This window comes from Leucopleurus acutus (assembly GCF_964270905.1).
Source record: "Leucopleurus acutus genome assembly, chromosome: 16".
Classification (NCBI taxonomy): Eukaryota; Metazoa; Chordata; class Mammalia; order Artiodactyla; family Delphinidae; genus Leucopleurus; species Leucopleurus acutus.
Window position 1 is genome coordinate 35,292,381 of NC_139158.1, and position 17,468 is coordinate 35,309,848.

General features: G+C 58.0%; 2 protein-coding genes across 2 annotated transcripts; one reads left to right on the forward strand and one right to left on the reverse strand.

Moving 5' to 3' along the window:
- Positions 1–2,036: 2,036 nt before the first annotated feature.
- Positions 2,037–9,470, forward strand: PAM16 (presequence translocase associated motor 16). Its single transcript, XM_082857978.1, has 5 exons — positions 2,037–2,105; positions 7,422–7,506; positions 8,332–8,468; positions 8,825–8,890; positions 9,315–9,470. The coding sequence occupies exons 1-5, from the start codon at positions 2,103–2,105 to the stop codon at positions 9,399–9,401; spliced, it is 378 nt and encodes a 125-aa protein (XP_082714104.1). The 5' UTR covers positions 2,037–2,102; the 3' UTR covers positions 9,402–9,470.
- A 2,662-nt stretch (positions 9,471–12,132) lies between these two features.
- On the reverse strand, positions 12,133–16,796 carry GLIS2 (GLIS family zinc finger 2). The gene is made up of 6 exons (XM_082857608.1): positions 16,622–16,796; positions 15,568–15,740; positions 14,850–15,026; positions 14,633–14,766; positions 14,430–14,548; positions 12,133–13,172 (listed from the first exon to the last, which is right to left on the reverse strand). Exons 1-6 carry the CDS (start codon positions 16,791–16,793, stop codon positions 12,373–12,375), a joined length of 1,575 nt encoding a protein of 524 aa, XP_082713734.1. The 5' UTR covers positions 16,794–16,796; the 3' UTR covers positions 12,133–12,372.
- Between the last annotated feature and the right edge of the window lie 672 nt (positions 16,797–17,468).

The window sequence follows — 17,468 nt, forward strand, 5'->3', positions numbered from 1 at the left end:
CCCTGGGAAGAACGTTTCAGACAAAAGGAAGGGCAGCCAGGGTGCTGAGAGAATAAAGAATTTGGAGAGTTGGAGGAAAGGAAAGAAGGGTAGTGGTCCAGACATAGTAAGAGGCAGCCCGACTCTCATTCACTCAACAAACGTTTGTTGAGTGCCTTCCATGTGCCAGCCACTCTTCCAGGTGCTGATGCCCAAGAGTGGAGAAAAGAGATCAATGTCCTGCCCTCCAGGAATCCACATTCTAGTGGGAGGGAACAGATAATAAACATAAAGATGAATGAATGGTATAATTTGATAGAATGTGGAGAGCTTCGGAAAAAAATAGGAGGGATCAAGAATGGGGCTCCCCTGGTGGCGCAGTGGTTGAGAGTCCGCCTGCCGATGCAGGGGACACGGGTTCATGCCCCAGTCTGGGAAGATCCCACATGCCTTGGAGCGGCTGGGCCCATAAGCCTTGGCTGCTGAGCCTGCGCGTCCAGAGCCTGTGCTCCACAACGGGAGATGCCACAACAGTGAGAGGCCCGCGTACCGCAAAAAAAAAAAAAAAAAAAAAAAAAGAATGGAGGTTTATGGGTCTTCCCTGGTGATCCAGTGGTTAAGACTCCAGGCTTCCACTGCAGGGGGCACTGGTTTGACCCCTGGTGGGGAAAATAAGATCCTGCATGTCACATGGCATGGACCAAAAAAAAAAAAAAATGGAGGTTTAAACCAAATACAAGGGGCTTCCCTGGTGGCGCAGTGGTTAAGAATCCGCCTGCCGGGCTTCCCTAGTGGCGCAGTGGTTGAGAGTCCGCCTGCCGATGCAGGGGACACAGGTTCGTGCCCCGGTTCGGGAAGATCCCACATGCCGCGGAGCGGCTGGGCCCGTGAACCATGGCCACTGGGCCTGTGCGTTCGGAGCCTGTGCTCCGCAGCGGGAGAGGCCGCAGCAGTGAGAGGCCCGCATACCGCAAAAAATCAAATCAAATCAAATCAAAGAATCCGCCTGCCAATGCAGGGGACATGGATTCGAGCCCTGGTCTGGGAAGATCTCACATGTGTGGAGCAACAAAGCTCATGCGCCACAACTGCTGAGCCTGGGCTCTGGAGCCCATGCTCTGCAACAAGAGAAGCCACCGCAGTGAGAAGCCTGTGCACCGCAACGAAGAATAGCCCCTGCTCACCGCAACTAGAGAAAGCCCGCGCCCAGCAACGAAGACCCAAAAACGGACACAAAAGGCCGCATGTAGTATGATTCCATTTCTATGAAACATCCAGAAGAGACATCCATAGAAGAGGAGGCAGATTAGTGGTCACGAGGGGCTGGGGAGGGGGAAACGGACAGTGACTTCTCATGGGTATGGAGTTGCTAAGGCTGGGCTGAAAATGTTCTGGAACTAATGGTGATGGTTACACAATTCTGTGAATATACTAAAAAGCACTGAATTATTCATTTCAAAAGGGCAAATTGTGTGGTGTATGAATTCTCTCTCAATAAAGCCTGTATTAGAAAAGAAAAGGAATGGAGGACAAGTTGCAGCGATGGTAGGGCATCAGGGTGGCCTCACTGAGAAGGTAACATTGGAACAAAGACTTGAAGGAGGAGGGAGACGAGCCCTCCTTTCCAGACAGGGAACCTGGAATGAAACCTACTTTGAAGTTTCCTGTTTTCCTAAATATTTGTGAGAATTTGACGTCTTACTCATTGTTTGTGAGGTGTTGTATGTTTATTGCATGTCTTTTAGTCCCAAATATTTTGGCAAAATGGAGGGAAGAAATAGTACACACACACACACACACACACACACACACACACCCATTTGACCGGTGTTGTTCTGTTGCTCCTAGCGCCCCAGGATAAGCAGGACGGCCAGAGGGTCCTGAAACCGCCCATCAGTAGCCTCCGGTGGCCGCCGGAACGCCGGAGGCTGAGGCAGGCCCCGCCCCGACTCCGCGCACGGGCCATAGGTCTCCGCCCACGCCCCGCCCTTTCAGAAGCAACGCGCATGCCCAGCGCACGCGCTTTTCGCAGCTTCCCTTGACCTTTGACCCGCCGGCGCCCTTGAGCCGGGGCCGAGGGGCCGGGAAGCCGGAGCCCGTGCCTCCGAAGCACAGTGGCCGCCATGGTGAGGCGTGAGGAGGGGAGGGGAAGGGAGGCAGTTTCGGGGCCGGGGCTGGGAGCTCCGGCTGGACTGCGGGCGCCGCGCGCCACCTGCGTTCCCGGCGGGGAGCGGGGACTGGGGTGTCGCAGCCGGGGGTTACTGAGGCGGGCGCTGGCGACCTAGGGGCCAGGGAGAGCCTTCTGGCTGGAAGGCAGGGCGGGTCAGGCATGCCGGGAAATACCGAGCAGATGCGATCGCCGTGTGCGCTAGCCACGTGCCGGCAGCCCAAGGTGGAGGTAAGTCCTGCCCGCGAGCCCCTGCTCGGTCCCCGAGCTAGTTGATGGTGTCGCCCTATTATCGTCCCCATTTGAAAGCTGGTGAAACGGGCTCCGGGACTTTCACGAGGAAGTGGCAGAACTGGGACTTGAACCAGACCCTGCAACACCGAAAACTGAGCGTTTCTGCGGTACCACTGGCACCCAGAGCCAGTCCACAGATCTGGGCCACACTGGCTGCCTCAGGTCACCTGGGGACCTTTAAAAGTACAGGGTCCTGAGCTTTATCCCCGGTTAGAGGATTGTTGAGTGATTGAGGCAGTGGGTTTGGGGAGCCACTTATTAACTGATAGTGTTAAGGATAAGGTAGGAGCTTACAAGTGCCAGGCCCTGAGCTGAGGCTTATGTAGATTCCCATTTAATTCTAAAGAAGTCGGTGCTCTCATTGTCGCCATTTTACAGATAAACAATCTGAAACTCAGGGCATCTGACTTTTCCAGGGTCACTCATCCCAGTTTTAAGCCCAGCTGCTCTGTGTCCTGAGAGTACACATAGAACCACATTGTTCCTGCCTTGTAATAGTCACTGCCATTTTCTGAGGACCCCGCCCCCCACCCCGCTGGGTCCTTCACACACATTCCTGCATGTGGCTCTGGAGGAGTTGGTACCTTAAAGGAGAAAGCAGGCGAGTCCGTAAAATAGGACAATATTAATAGGAAAATGACATGAGCTAAGTCTTTATATATATAAATTTGTTTATTTTATTTACTTATTTTTGGCTGCGTTGGGTCTTCATTCCTCGGGGCTTTCTCTAGTTGCAGGGAGCAGGGGCTACTCTTCGCTGTGGTGCGCGGACTTCTCACTGCAGTGGCTTCCCTTGTTGCAGAGCACAGGCTGTAGGTGCGTGGGCTTCAGTAGTTGTAGCACACAGGCTCAGTAGTTGTGGCTCGCGGACTCTAGAGCGCAGGCTCAGCAGTTGTGGTGCACAGGCTTAGCTGCTCTGCGGCATGTGGGATATGTGGGATTTTCCCGGACCAGGACTTGAACGCGTGTCCCCTACATTGGCAGGTGGATTCTTAACCACTGTGCCACTAGGGAAGCCTGACATGAGCTAAGTCTTGAAGGATGTTGGGATTAGACAGTAGTGGAGTAGGAGAGAGGATGTTCATTGGGTTAATGGGTATGGAGTTTTGGGGGGATGGATAATGAAAATGTTATACAGCTCTATGAATATCCTATAAAGTGCTGAATTGTGCACTTGAAAAGAGTGACCTGTGTGGTGTATGAATTCAGAATAAAGAAGGAGGGGAGCCGATCCTGGAGTAGATGGTGTGGCTGCAGTACGTGACGTGGAGAGCAATGAGGGGAGAGAAAACTAGAGAAGTCATTTGTAGCCAGAGCTGGGGATGCCAAGCTGGGGGTAGACTGAATTGGCTGGCAGTGGCAGCAGAGGTAGGGTATTGTGTGCGTGTTTTGGGAGGATGGCCAGAACCCTCCTTCAGCAGAGGGAGTGGGAAGCATTTGGAAGCCCTGTCAAGTGTCACATTCATTCAGATATGTATCGGGCACCTGCTGTGCTAGCCACAGCCCAGGCCCTGGACATATCATGGCAGATGTGACAGTTGTGGTCCTGACCTCCCTCCTGCCTAGTTGTGATGCCAGCAGCTGTTTGCAGGGGCCCTGGGTGAAGAGAGCCCCCTTTCTATCTCCATGTGTCCTTGAGAGAGGGTGAGTCAGTGGCTGTCTCTACCCACCAGCCCAAGGAACTGTGCCTTGAAGGGAACTTTGCACATCCATCTGTCCAAAGCCAGGTTGCCTTCTTGATGCACTTCACACAAGACAAACCACATTCCTTAGGGCTTCCCAACCCCCCACACTGCCTGTGGTCCTTTGCCCCAGCTGCAGGGCTTTGGTCCCGCATTGTGCCACGTTGCTCTCCAGGCAGGAAAGCATGTGTGCCATCTGCAGTGTCCCAGGCATGGAGTCTCATGGCTCTGACCTCTGCTCCTTGACCAACAGCTTGGCCTGAGTTGGATGCTGTGTTGGCCAGTTGCTCTTGCCCAGGGTCTTCAGGCCCGAGCATCAGTCAGTGGATTATGGGGTGTTTTAGGGCTTTCTGGGCCAGTAACTGTCTTCATCCCCTGTGGTAGCTGCAGCTGGCACAGCTGTGCTCCCCATGAATCCTCAGCTCTGAGCACAGCTGACCCACCTGGCACTTTGGTAGGTGTCTGGGTTTTGAGTAGGTAGCTGAGAAGCTTGGCTGCACCTCTGATCTCTAGATCATTCAGCATCAAGCAGGATCTGGTCTGGAAGCAGAGGCAGCTGTTGAGCTGCTCAGGTGTCCACTTTTTACATGCCTTGCCTTCTGAGGGCCTTAGCCCTCCTATAAGGGGGGTATTATTCTCCCCATTTTGCAGGTAAGAAAACTGAGGTTCAGAGAGGTTGAGTGATTGCCAGGGCCACACAGCTGGCAAGAAGCAAAGCGGGGACCCAGGTTATGTCAGCCTGACTAAAGCAGCCTTCTCACTTCTCTTCCACGCTGCTTCCAGCTCCCTGGGAACGTAAGCCAACATTTTGTAGCTTTTTCCCCTGAGGAATCAGAGGATCTATCAAATGAGCTGCTGTGTTGGGCGGAGCTTTGTTACTCTCCAGTGCCTGGCCAGTGTCAGGTTTTGGGAAACAAAGAGTAATAATAAATGAAAATCAACATTTATTGAACACCTACTATATTATCAGGGTCTGAGGCAGGCACTTTATAAGGATTACCTCATTTAATCCCCGTGACAGCCCTATGGTTGACCACAATAGGAGAGGAGGCTGAGGCTCAGGGAGACTGGGGAACTTATCCAGGGCACCCAGCTGTCATTTGCACACAGGTGATTCCAGAGCTTGTCTGTGTAACCTCCGCATCACTGCCTCCCCCAGGAGATGCCTCCCGCAGGAAGCTTGGTAGCTGCGGTGGGTGGACCAGGCAGCTCCCTTGGATGGCTGGGGTAGCCTCTGAAACTTTGCAGGAAGCCCAGCCTGCCCTGCAGCTATGGAGCTCTGGCAGCAGGAGCCATGGGCAGGGGGTGGTGGGGGAGCTGCCCAGTTAGAGCCTCAGCTCTTAACGTTCATTATTTAGCAACAGTCACCACCTGGGCAGAGAAGTAAACACCTGACTACGAGGCAGTGCAGGCAGTGCAGGCAGTGGGATGGGGCTGCTGTCAGGTGTGGCAACAGAAGGAGGTGTGGTCGGAGGCCTGGTGGGAATTCCTGGCCAAGGGAACACTCGGAATCACCTGCTGGTCAGCCTCTCAGTCCCTCAGACAGGACCAGCTGTCCATCTCAGAGCCTCCTGCCCGACTTGGGAGAGGCTTTAGGCAAGCGGGGGTTGCGGGAGAAGCCAGGTGAGACTTTCCCCTCTGAAGCAGATCCTCGTTAGTCTATTCACCTCAGTGCAGCGCCTGCAGCCCCGCCCCTCTCTCTGATCACTGGAGAGTCTTCATGGTGTGAAATACGGGGCTTATGAAATTTCCACCCACTTGTGAAATCCAAACCCACTTCCAATTTATCAATCCCCGCTAATGGCCTGGAACCGCATCCCACCCCACCCATTAGAGGCCAGCAAGGCCAGTTCTGGAGTCGGGGTTCCACTGGAATCTAACAAGCCCCTCTTCGGCCTCTGGGTTGGGTCCTGATCCTTGTCATGTTGTTCAGTCGCCCTCCCTGCAGACCGCGGGATTCTGTGTGAGGTGGGCAGCCTGGGGATAGCTGATAGCACTGGCTGTGGGTTTTCTGCCCATCTTCCCCCAGGTATTAGTTGTGTGTCCTCATGTTGGTCACTAAACCCCTCTGTGTTTCAGGGTCTTGAGTTGTTGGGATTAGATGGCACAATAGATAGAATGTGTTTGTCACAGTGCTCAGCACCCTGGCTAAGTCCATTCTTGGTTGTTGGAAACCACTTGGATGTGCCATGTGAGCAGTGGTGACCTGCTGCGAGCATTCTCCGGGTGTCCTCCACGCACCCACGTTTGTACCAGCTCACACACACGTGCTGTCTGTTTGTAATCCTTGGTCACAGTAAGATCTGTATGTTTCCCATCTCACCCGCCTGCCTCATCTTACCTCCTACTATTTTACAAGACCTCTGGGCTCTTGGCTGCTCCCAGGCATCCCCTACACTTTCTCCCAGTTGGACTCACCCTGGTCCCCCTGCCTAGAAAGCCCCCATCTTCCCATCGAGATTCTACCTGCCAGGAGAAGTGCCGTTGCCTCCCAGAGTCTCCCTGTCCTTCCTGAGGTGTCCCTCTGGTGCCTTTCCACGCCTCTGGTCATGCTTGATGAGATGCCCCACTTGTCTCCATGGTGCATTGGCCCACGCGGTCTTGGGGCAGAAGACGCTCGCGCTGCGCTGCAGTGGAGGGTTTCCCACAGGGCCGGGTCCTGGGTATCTTTGTGGTCCCAGTGCTAACTATCAAGCAGGGTTTGAGTGAAGGAGTGAGCCAGTGGAGGAACAGGGGTTGGCCTGCTCTCCCTCACCACTTGGTCCCTGCTGTGTTTGTCTAAATGCCCACCTAGTGGGCTTTGCTCCTTGAAAGTGGAGGGTATTTTGGTCTTTTGTTGTGTTGATTGGAACTGACTTGAATAGTGTGGGGAGAATTAGAATGGCACTGCGTTTCCCCACCAGTAACGGTTGGACCAGCCAAGTACAAGAAGCTGCCGGTCGTGGCAGAGTGAATGGTGGGTCTGGGACCGGCCCTGAGTTCTGGTTCCCAGGCCACTTTGCCTTGGATCCTGTCCGCCTCTTCCAAAGGACGAGGGAGAGTCCTGTCTGCCTCTGGGGATTCTCTTGGGTTTCCCCCCCCCGCCCCGCTCCCCAGGCCTGCTGTCCCATGGGCACCCGAAGCCACCCAAAGCAGAAGCTTTTTATCAGGGTGCTTTGGAGGAAGTGGTCTATGGCTGCTGCTCTGAGCTTCCTTACCTCAGCAATCCAGAAGTCTTGTCGCACAGCCACCACTTCCAGGGTCCATCACTGGGGGCTCTGAGAATGTAGCCTGCTAATAGGTGCCTGCTTTGCTCACAGGCCAAGTACCTGGCCCAGATCATTGTGATGGGCGTGCAGGTGGTGGGCAGGGCCTTTGCCCGGGCCCTGCAGCAGGAGTTTGCAGGTAAGCTTGGGCCTCTGTCTCCTTGGGCTGGGAGATCCTGCCTGGCTCAGATTTTCCTGGTAGCTCTGGGCCCCTCCCTCGCACTGGGCCAATTGTGAATGCAAGGGCCCTCTGTGGGGTGGGGTTCTGGCAGCTCAGGTCGCCTGGGGCACTTCCCATTGGGGGGGCAGACTACTAGATCTTGGGACAATCCTATAAAAGGGAGACCTGATGGGCGTGAGCATCCGGCCAGAAATGGGCACACTGGCCCTCCTGGCCACCTGTTTTTGTAAATAAAGTTTTATTGGAACAGCCATACCTCTGGCTGTTTTCGAGGCAGAGTCCAGTAATTGCAACACAGACTAATTGGCCTGCAGAACCTAAAATACTTATTCTCTGACCCTTTAAGAAAAAGTATACTGGCTCCTGAATCTAGAGGCGTTGAAAGGGAAGAAGTCACCCAAGGCAGCCTGCTTTGGTGGCCTAGGTAACCGTAGGGCAGAGCCATGCTGCCTCCCCCTGCTTGCAGCTTCACTCTGTTCCCCATAGTAACCTAAACTCCCCAACTTGCGATGCATCCAGGAGGTAGAGGCCAGGGGAGAAAAGAGGGACAGGGTCATCTCATGGTCTAGGTTGGGGACCTGATGCCAGGTTTGACCAGCCCCTGCCCCTGTCCTCACTTTACTACCCCCCACCCCCAAAAAATCCACTCCTGGAGAAGAGATGCCCTCTGGCCCGGCTTGTCTCCTCCCCCACGCCACCTGGCAGCGGTGAGCTGCCCACGTGGAAGGCCCGGGGGAGCTCTGGGCTGCTGAGTGCCAAGTGCTCACCCGTGTGTCCCCACAGCCAGCAGGGCAGCAGCTGACGCCCGGGGGCGCGCGGGACACCAGTCTGCGGCCGCCTCCAACCTCTCCGGCCTCAGCCTCCAGGAGGCACAGCAGATTCTCAACGTCTCTAAGCTGAGCCCTGAGGAGATCCAGAAGGTGAGGCCACCAGACCAGCTCTGAGACAAGCAGACCAGAAGTGGGGATGGGGCGGCAGGCCACCAGCATTGGGAGGGGGAAGGGGGGCAGCAGAAACGGGCAGGAGCGGGGGCTCTGGCTGCGGCCAGCTGGGATTCGAAGAAGCCACTGTCACTTGGCAGTGTTTAGGCCACAGGCAGCAGTGGCAGAGGCGTGGGCCTCCCTCAGTGGGCACCTGTCCGCTTTTCCGCCCCTCAGCGGCTCTGGGTGCTGTAGCATGGCGGAGGGGGCGAGCCCTTTCGCTTTCCTTTTTGTCATCTCCTAGCTTCCCCCGCCTCTGTAACCCAGGGACCCTCACCGTCTCCCCTCCTCTGCAGAACTACGAACACCTATTCAAGGTGAACGATAAATCCGTGGGTGGCTCCTTCTACCTGCAGTCAAAGGTGAGTGCTGGGACGGGGGCAGGCCGCGGGGCCGCTTCTCACTGGGCCTCCCTCATTTCCAGGCAGTTCAGAGCTTGTCAGGAGAAAGGTCCCTGGGGCGCAGGGAGCCCCCTGAACTGCCAGTCCCTCAGGGCTGCCAGCTCCATGTGGCCCAGCCAGTGGGGCTGTGTTTGCCTGGGCCCTGTGTCACCCTGGACAGTGGAGCCCCCAGCAGCCGAGGCTTTGAAGGGCCAGGACTGCTAGCTGGTGGAGTGCTGGAACCAGCTCTCAGCTCCCAGACTCATTCAGTGTGTCCCCGGGCCCCTCTGTTTATATTCCGCTCAGGCTGTTATCTCTGACCTGCCTACTGCTCTCCAGGGAGCTGGAGCTGGACCCGGGGAGGGAAGGGGCCATCCTGCCTAACTGTTTGTGACTCCCTCCCCAGGTGGTGCGAGCGAAGGAGCGCCTTGAGGAGGAACTCAGAATCCAGGCCCAGGAGGACAGAGAGCGAGAGCAGCCGCCCAAAACGTGACCGCTCGGTGCCTCACACCCCACCCGCCCACCTCTAATTTATAGCTCGGTAATAAATGTCTTTTCTGCATTTCTTGAGTGCGCACGGCCAGATTCCAGAAGGCAGGCTGCTCTTCCCGCCAGCTGTGGGGCTGTACCTGCAGGGGAGGGGAAGCAGTGGCATCTGCCTGCCCGTTATTGGGCCTTTGACACCTAGCGGGGCCAGTGTGGGCAAGGTTGGCTAGAAGCCAGCCAGCCTGGCCCTGCTTGTCTAAGGAAGCTGGTCGCGTTCTGTCAAGTACCGGACACAGCCTCTCCTGCTGTCGCAGTCCCAATGCCAGGCCCTCCCTCGGCATCACCGTCCTCAGGTCTGCCCCGCCCACCCCGTGGGTGGATGGAGCTCGGGCCCCTGGGCTCTGTCACAGGCCGCCTTTCCCTGACCTGGGTTGGGCTCTAACACCTCAGTAATCTGGGGGGAAAGCTCCAGGGTACGGCCGGAAAAGAGGAGCTTTTGCCAGCCTCTCATTGCACCGAGGCCAGGGAGCCAGGCTTCCCCATAGCTAAGGCACTTAACAAAGTCATGGCAGGCAGTGGCAGATGAGTACCTGAACCTGCGATGTGTTGTCCAGAACCTTCCATCTCAGCACCTCCCCTTGCCGCCCTTCCCTTCCAGCTCCCAGCAGCAGATAGAGAGCTTATGGCCCCCACAGGGTTGGGAGAAAACCCCAGAACAGGGTCTCGGCACTGCAGTCTGGGTGGGGGACCCCAGAGCCAGGCACAGGCGGTCGGAGGTGGTCTCCTGTGCATGGCCCAGCTCCTGGCACATCCAAGACAAACTGTGTTTGTAACTCGCTTTTATTGTTTCTTTATAAACTCCTCTCACATGGAGGAATATATTGTTATAGTCATTAGCTTATCTCTTTTCTTTTTTTAAAACTCTATGCTAACAGCAATGGAGCCAAGAGGAGGAAAAACATAAGCTACGATAGAAAGGCACTTAGAACCTGTTAGAATACTGATATCCTGGAATGTGCAACAACAAACCGACAACAACGACACGTACACTGGCCCCTTCGGGCCTGGTCTATCACCGAGTCACATGCTGAGCTAATGTCACCTTCCAGTGCCCTGTTCCTCTGCTCCCGGGGCTTGAGTCTCAAACCCCTCACCCCAATGGGGACTTAAGGCCTGGGGCCCTTAGTGGGGGTGGGGGTGCCTGGGTCCTAGGTGGGGCGCGAGGGAAGGAGACCAGCTCCCTCCTGCTTTGCTCACAGCCCCTTCAAGGGGCAAAGCCAGTGCTGCCGGGCCCTGTCAGTGGGCTGGGTCAGGGTGACCCCTCTGGGACAGAAGGGCAGTCCAGGAAAGGGCAGGGTCAGCAGAGCTGCTCAGAGGAGGGAAGCTGCAGGGCTGCTAAGGACCCCCCTGCAGTCCCATAGCTCCCTTGTTCTGCAGCCGGCGACATGGAGGGCTTGGTCACTGTGGCCAAGGGCAGGGCAGGCCTAGGAGCCAGACAGAGCTCCTGACTGCTGGGCCAGCACCTCCCAGACCGAACCAGGGCCCCTACGGGGAGGGAACGTGAGGGCTCAGGGCGGGGAATGAGACATGTGCTGCACTGCCAGGCCTGTGGGAGAGCCCAGCTCCCTGGGTTTGGGCAGCAGTGTGGGCTCTGGGGCACACGGAGCCCCAGCATCCTTAGCTTATTCTGGCCCCCTCCGTGGGGGAGCAGAGCAGGGACACCTAGGGCAGGAGCTCAGCTCAGAAAAGCCAAAGGAAGCAGCCAGGTCGCCAAGTCCAGGTTCTTTTGTCTGGTTTCCCCTTCCCAGGCAGAGGGGTGGGGCCCTCCCAAGGGCATCCTTGGCTGCTTCGCAGCCCCTCTTCCCCTCCTCAAGCCCAGGTCCTTCTGTCCATGGCCTCTGGAAGCTCCCATGCCCAGCACCAGCCTGGAGCCCTCCCTCGCCTGTGCTGGCCGTGACTTGGTGCCCCCAGGACAGAAGCCGTATCCCAGCCCGGGGTTGTGCCTAGCCAGCCTCCCCTCCCAACAACACCTTGCAGGCCTCCACAGCCCCTTGTGCAGGGTGGCACCACCCCAGGCCAGGCCAGGCCCAGCCCCACCTATTCCCTGAGCTGGGCCGGTCCCAGGTCCTGGCACCTCTCCCCACTCCGGGCTCCCTGAAAGTAGAGGGAGGCCCAGTGGTGAAGGGGCAGATGAGTAGTCAGCCAGCCCCCTCAACCTGGAGTGTCAGCCAGTCCACAGGAGGGACTGACCCTCGGGCAGCGAGCTGGCTGCTGCAGATGGCGGGCAATGAGGGGCAGCTGGCAGAGCGGGCCTCTCTCTCCAAGCTGGGAGGCGCCTTGTCATAAGGTAAGGTGGCTTCTTCCTGTGGCTTTGCCAGGGCCTGCGTCTGTCTTGCTCTCCCTCTGGAGGGTAGACCAGAGGGAAAGGGGTCAGGAGCCCCCAGAGCAGGGGGCCAGTGAGGCTAGGCAGGATGGGGTGGGACCTCAATCCCAGGGGGTCCTCACAGCTCACCATTAAAGGGGATGGGGAGGGAGCCTGGAGCTAGTCAGGAGGGCAGATGCCACCCCACCACCCCACTGCTGGGACAGGGCTGGCAGGTGGGCAAGGGAGGGAGGGTGACCTGCCCAGCTGGCCACTGGATGAGGGTGGCACTAGAGTTGGGGGACAGGGGGACTGAGGGCTAGGTGGGGGGTGGGGTGGGGCAGAGGTGAGCCAGGCCTCAGCACCCAGGAGCACAGCTCTCCCTAGCTGGCAGACCCAGTTCCTCCCTCGGGAGCCTGGGGTGCCAGCAATGCCCTTCTAGCACCATCCTTGCTGCCCAGCTTATCTGGGGCTAGGTCTGCCCAGGGGACACAGCCAACTGGGCCCTGGGGCAGGAGAACATTATTGCTATTTCGCAGAAGAGCTTCCGTTCGTCGGGGGGCAGGGCTGGGAGCCGCCGGCTGGGCTACAGGTGGTCGGCGTCCACTAAGTGGGTTCAGTTCACCACGGCCGGTTTGAGCAGCACGGAGCCCGGCGGGATGACCACCCAGCCAGGAGTGAGTGCCTCTGGGCTGCTGGCCGCTGAGTTGACGCCTGTGGACAGGTCCAGCACAGTGCCCGGCAGCAGGGGGAGGCCATCGGGACTTGGCCGGGAGCGGCCGCTCTCAGTCCTCTCCAGGGGGGTCTTGCGGCCTTCTGTGCCCAGGGCCCTGGCCGGCACTGCCCCACGCCCCTTCTCCCCCTCGGCCTTGCCGCCAGCGGAGCCAGCGAGGAGGGAGACCACGGGCAGGCCCAGTCCGCTAGCCCCAAAGGGCGAGGGCAGCAGCGGGTTCTTGGCCAGATTGAGGGGCAGGACGGGGCCGGGCAGCCCAGGGCCCATGCCCCCTGCACCCCCACTGCTCCCGCCATTGCCACAGGCTAGGGCACTGAGGTCAAGGGGGCCGGGAGCCAGGGGCAGAGGCAGGCCGGGCAGGCCGGGGCCTCCGAAGAGGGCAGCCGGGTTGGGGATGATGATCTGGGCCCCGCTGACATAGGGGCTGCCGTCAGGGGTGGGCAGCGGTGGTTTGGGGGGTGGGCGAAGTTGCAGCAGCTCTTGCTGCTCGTGCGACACGAAGTGTCCGTGGGCCTTGATATGTTTGCGCAGCGAGCTGGGGTCCGTGTAGCGCTTGTGGCAGCCGGGCATCTTGCAGTAGTAGGGCTTGTCCACGTAGTGGGTACGCGTGTGCTTGAAGCGGTCACTGGAGTTGGAGTAGCGCTTGTTGCAGCCCTCGTAGGGGCACACGTAGGGCTTCTCGCCTGTGGGCGGCGCCAGTGCCGGTGTGAGGGGCTCCCACCGCCCAGGCCATCCCAGCCCAGTTTCCCACCCCCCACCACCCACTCGACAGTCCCCAGGCCCCTCACCCCAGACCGAGACCTCCCTGAGAGCAGGGGCTGTCTGATTTGGGGGGTGGTGTCCTCAGCACCGGCAGAGCTCTGACTCCAGTGGGGACGGCAGGTCGTGGCCGCTGAGAAGCCAGCCTGTGGCCTGGCTGTGTGTGCCCTTGGCCTCAGGCCTGTGCTTCAGACTTTGATGCCAGCGACCACTTCCACAGGTAATTGCTTAAAGACCCTGCTAGGGCCTGGCTCACAGTGAGCGCTGCGGGGATGCCCTTGGCCCTGACTCAACAGTTTCTCCAGATTTATGAAAGGGCTGCTCCTGCTGACCAGGGCCGGCCGGAGCCCCGTGAAGCTGTGAGCCTTTGAGATGTGCCTCTAGTGTAAAATATACACTGGAGTCCACAGACTTTGTAGGAAATGAAGAATTTCAGTGTCTCCTTGATGTGTGTGGGGTTTTTTTGTTTGTTTGTTGGCCACGCAGCGCAGGCATTCGGGATCTTAGTCCCCTGACCAGGGATCGAACCTGCGCCCCCTGCATTGGAAGCACAGTCTTAACCACTGGACTGCCAGGGAAGTCCCTCCCTGATGTTTTAATATTGAATTGACAACATTTTGAATATATTGAGTTCAAGAAAATATATCATTGTAATTCACCTCACCGTGTATTTCTTTGTACTTTTTTCAATGTGGGCGATTAGGAAATTTAAAATTAAGGGGCTTCCCTGGCGATCCAGTGGCTAAGACTCCACACTCCCAATGCAGGGGCCCCGGGTTTGATCTCTGGTCAGGGAGCTACATCCCACATGCTACAACTAAGAGTTCGCGTGCCGCAGCTAAGACCCAGCGCAGCCAAATAAATAAATATTTTTAAAATAAATAAATTAAGTGTGTGGCTCTGCTGGCCAGTGCTGGCCCTGTTGTGTGCTGGGATCCACGAGAAGCGAGCAGACACACTGCAGTCACAGGTGGCATGAGTCGACGATCATACGAACACAATGCCGAGTGTGACACAGGAAGACAAGTCTGTGTCCCAAGAGCGCGTGGCGAGGGTCTGACCCATGGGAGAGGCTTCCCCAGCAAGTGGCACTCGGAAAGGGGCCGCCAAACAGTTGGGGTACGCGACTGTCTCTTGGCTGCAGAGATGGCCCGGCGCCCGCACTCCAGCCCCGCCCTCACCTGTGTGTGACCGGTTGTGGATCTTCAGGTTCTCCAGGCGGGAGAAGCTCTTGCTGCAGGTGGGGCAGCGGTGCGGCTTCTCGTTGGTGTGTGTGCGGATGTGGATGAGCATTTTGTATCTGCTCCAGGGAGGGCACAGGAGGAGGACAGCTCAGCCGCTGGACACCCAGGCCCCCCTTCCCACCCACCTCGCCCTCCCTCACCTGGCGTTGAAGCCGCGCCCATGGCGGGCACAGCCCTCCCAGTGGCAGCAGTAGCCTGCGTCCTTTTCGGGCTTGACGTGGTAGTCATTGACGTGGTCCACCAGGTCTTGTAGGAGCTCAAAGGGCTGGTTACACTGCAGGGCCAAGAGTGTGCTGAGCCCGAGTGGGGCCGCCACCTGCCCTGGACCCTGCCCCACTCTTCCCAACCCCCACTCACCTTGGCCCAGCGACACACCAGCTGCTTGGGCAGGGGCAGCTCTGGCGAGAGGCACTTGTCCTTGGGGGGGGTGAGGAATGAGGAAGCAGGCAGGTGCAGGGCCCCCCCGGAGCCTAGGGGCAGGAAGAACTGGAAGGAGCTGGGGACGCTGTCCAGGTAGCGCAGTGGCTGGAGGTCCTGGGGGAGGGTAGGGGGCAGAGCTGGTCAACACCTGCCCACGGGCCAGTGGGCCCAAACCCCACCCCCACACCCCCGGTCTCCCTCTGTCTGGGGGTTGAGCTGTGTCCCACACGAGGACATGTCCCAGCCCCAACCCCTGGTACCTGTGTGCATGACCTTGTATAGAAATGGGGTCTTTGCAGATTTAAGTTAAGAGGTCAGACTGGACAGGGGCCCTGAACCCAGTGACCAGTGTCTCCAAAAGAGAAAGGGAGATTTGGACACAGACACACGGAGCGGGGAGGCCGTGTGATGACAGAGGCAGAGAGTGGAGTGACATGGCTAGAAGGCAAGGAGCACCTGGAGCCACCAGAAGCTGGGAAAGGCAAGGGAGGACTCCCCCTAGAGCCTTCGGGGAGACCATGGCCCTGTCAACACCTTGATTTTGGACTTTAGCTTCCACAATAATACATTTATGTTTTAAGCCACCCAGTTTGTGGTCCTTTGTTACAGCAGCCCCAGAAATACACTTTCTCTAGAACACACATCCCCTCCTTACCGGGCCAGTGGGCACTGCAGGCAGGTCCCCATTGCCCTGGCGCTCAGGGGACAGCGAGCTGCTGCCATTGGGCGAGTCCAGCCCGGACGGCGGCGACAAGCTGAGGTCCACCAGGGGGGCTGCCGAAAAGCGTCCCTCTACCTTCTCGGGGAACTTGGGGTTCAGCAGGAAGCCTAAGGGAAAGGCATGATTCAGGGATACTGGAGCCAGGAGTTCTGACGGGCCAGTCCCTCCTGCCCACAACTCCTCCACTGTGACTCTGGAAGCAGACACCAGCCACACCCTGCCCCCCCCCCACCCCGCACCACCCTGGGACCCAGGAATCTGAGTAGCAACCTGTACAGCTGACAAATGTGACCTCTGCCGTGGTGAGAGCTCAGCCACTGGTTAAGATGGGAAGTACCCATTTTACAGATGGGAACAGGCTGGCACACAGGGTAAGTAACTGAATAGGGACTGGAACCCAGGGCCCCTGGTTCCTCATCACAATGTCAGGTAGGGACCTCTCACTTCTCTCCCGTCCCTTTCTGCCCCCTTCTGTAACATGAAAGGTTTGGGCTGGGCTGCTTCCAGAGCCTTCCAGCTCAGACGTGGTAGATCTGGTTTTCAGGGTCCACCAGAGATGGAGCAGAAGACCTGAGCCCCAAGCACCCCCTGAGAAGCACTTGCTGGGCTCAGTCCCCAGTCTCAATTGGTCTGGCTGACCGACCACTCTGCCTCAGAGCCCAGACACTGGGCCATGGGGCCTTTTGCTACTACCCATGAATCCCCCGTAACCCCTTACCAGCTCCTCCAAATTCTCCCAGAGGCCTCAGTCTGAATCCTGGCTCTGCTGTGCCAGCTTCAGGAGCTGGGCAAGTCAGTTCCCTCCTCCCAGGGACAGTGTCACCTCCAAAGATAAACTGCTGGGAGGATGGATGGACAGTGTGGAGAGCACTCTAAGTGAGGCTGTGAGGGGCTGTGACTATGTCCTGGTGGATACACCTGGGACGTTTTTCCTATCACCAGGGCTCCTTCAGGGCTCAGAGACTGCTGCCCTGCCCGGGCACAGTACCTGAGGGCGGGGAGCCCGGGGAGCCCGGGGTGGGGCTGTCATCCACCAGGCCGAGCTCCCTGTGCAGAGCTCGGTGCCGGACTGCACTCAGTGTCCTCTCCCGCTTCTCTCTCGCCGCCCGGAGCTTTGTGATGCTCAGCTTCAGGTCGAGCGGCTCGTCCAAGGAGTGCATGGTGATGGGGGCTGGGGGTGGGGGCGGCAGCAGGCAGCGAGGGGCTCCCAAGCTGGTATTCAGGCAGGAACCTGGGAGAGGACAGGAGCTGTGTTGTGACACTGTGACCCCAGACTCCTCCTCGGGCTGAGCCCATTAAAGCCCACAGGAGCGGAGAGGCAGTGGGTGTTGGGCAGTGTGGAGGCTGCCTCCCCGGGTAGAGAGACCTTCTGAGTGGCTCTGGACAGCAGGTATCATGGTGAGCCAACCACCAATCCACAGCTAACTCTTCCACTTCCCACGAGACTTTTCTGGGAAGCAGCTCACAGGGTCCATTCTGCCATGAATGGAGTTTTAGCGACACTGTCTCAGGTTGCAGAGCTAGGAAGTGGCAGAACCATCAGATTCAAGGCCACATCTCCTCCCTGGAACTGGCCAGGCAAGTCCCAAAGGTCATTTCTGACTGAGTGGGAAGTCACGCCTGGGACATATGCCTGGTGTGAGCTGGAAGACCCAGAACCAGGCCAGGAGGGCAATGAGTGTCCTCCCAGGTGGCCCTCAGAGGTGCTAGTTACTGACCGCTAGCACCTAAGCAGCTGTGGTCACCTCCAAGGGAATGAGGCTGACAGCTTGTCCCAGGCAAGCTGTGCGAAGCCTGGCCTGGCCCCAAGGGTTGGGCAGACAGACAGGTGGCCT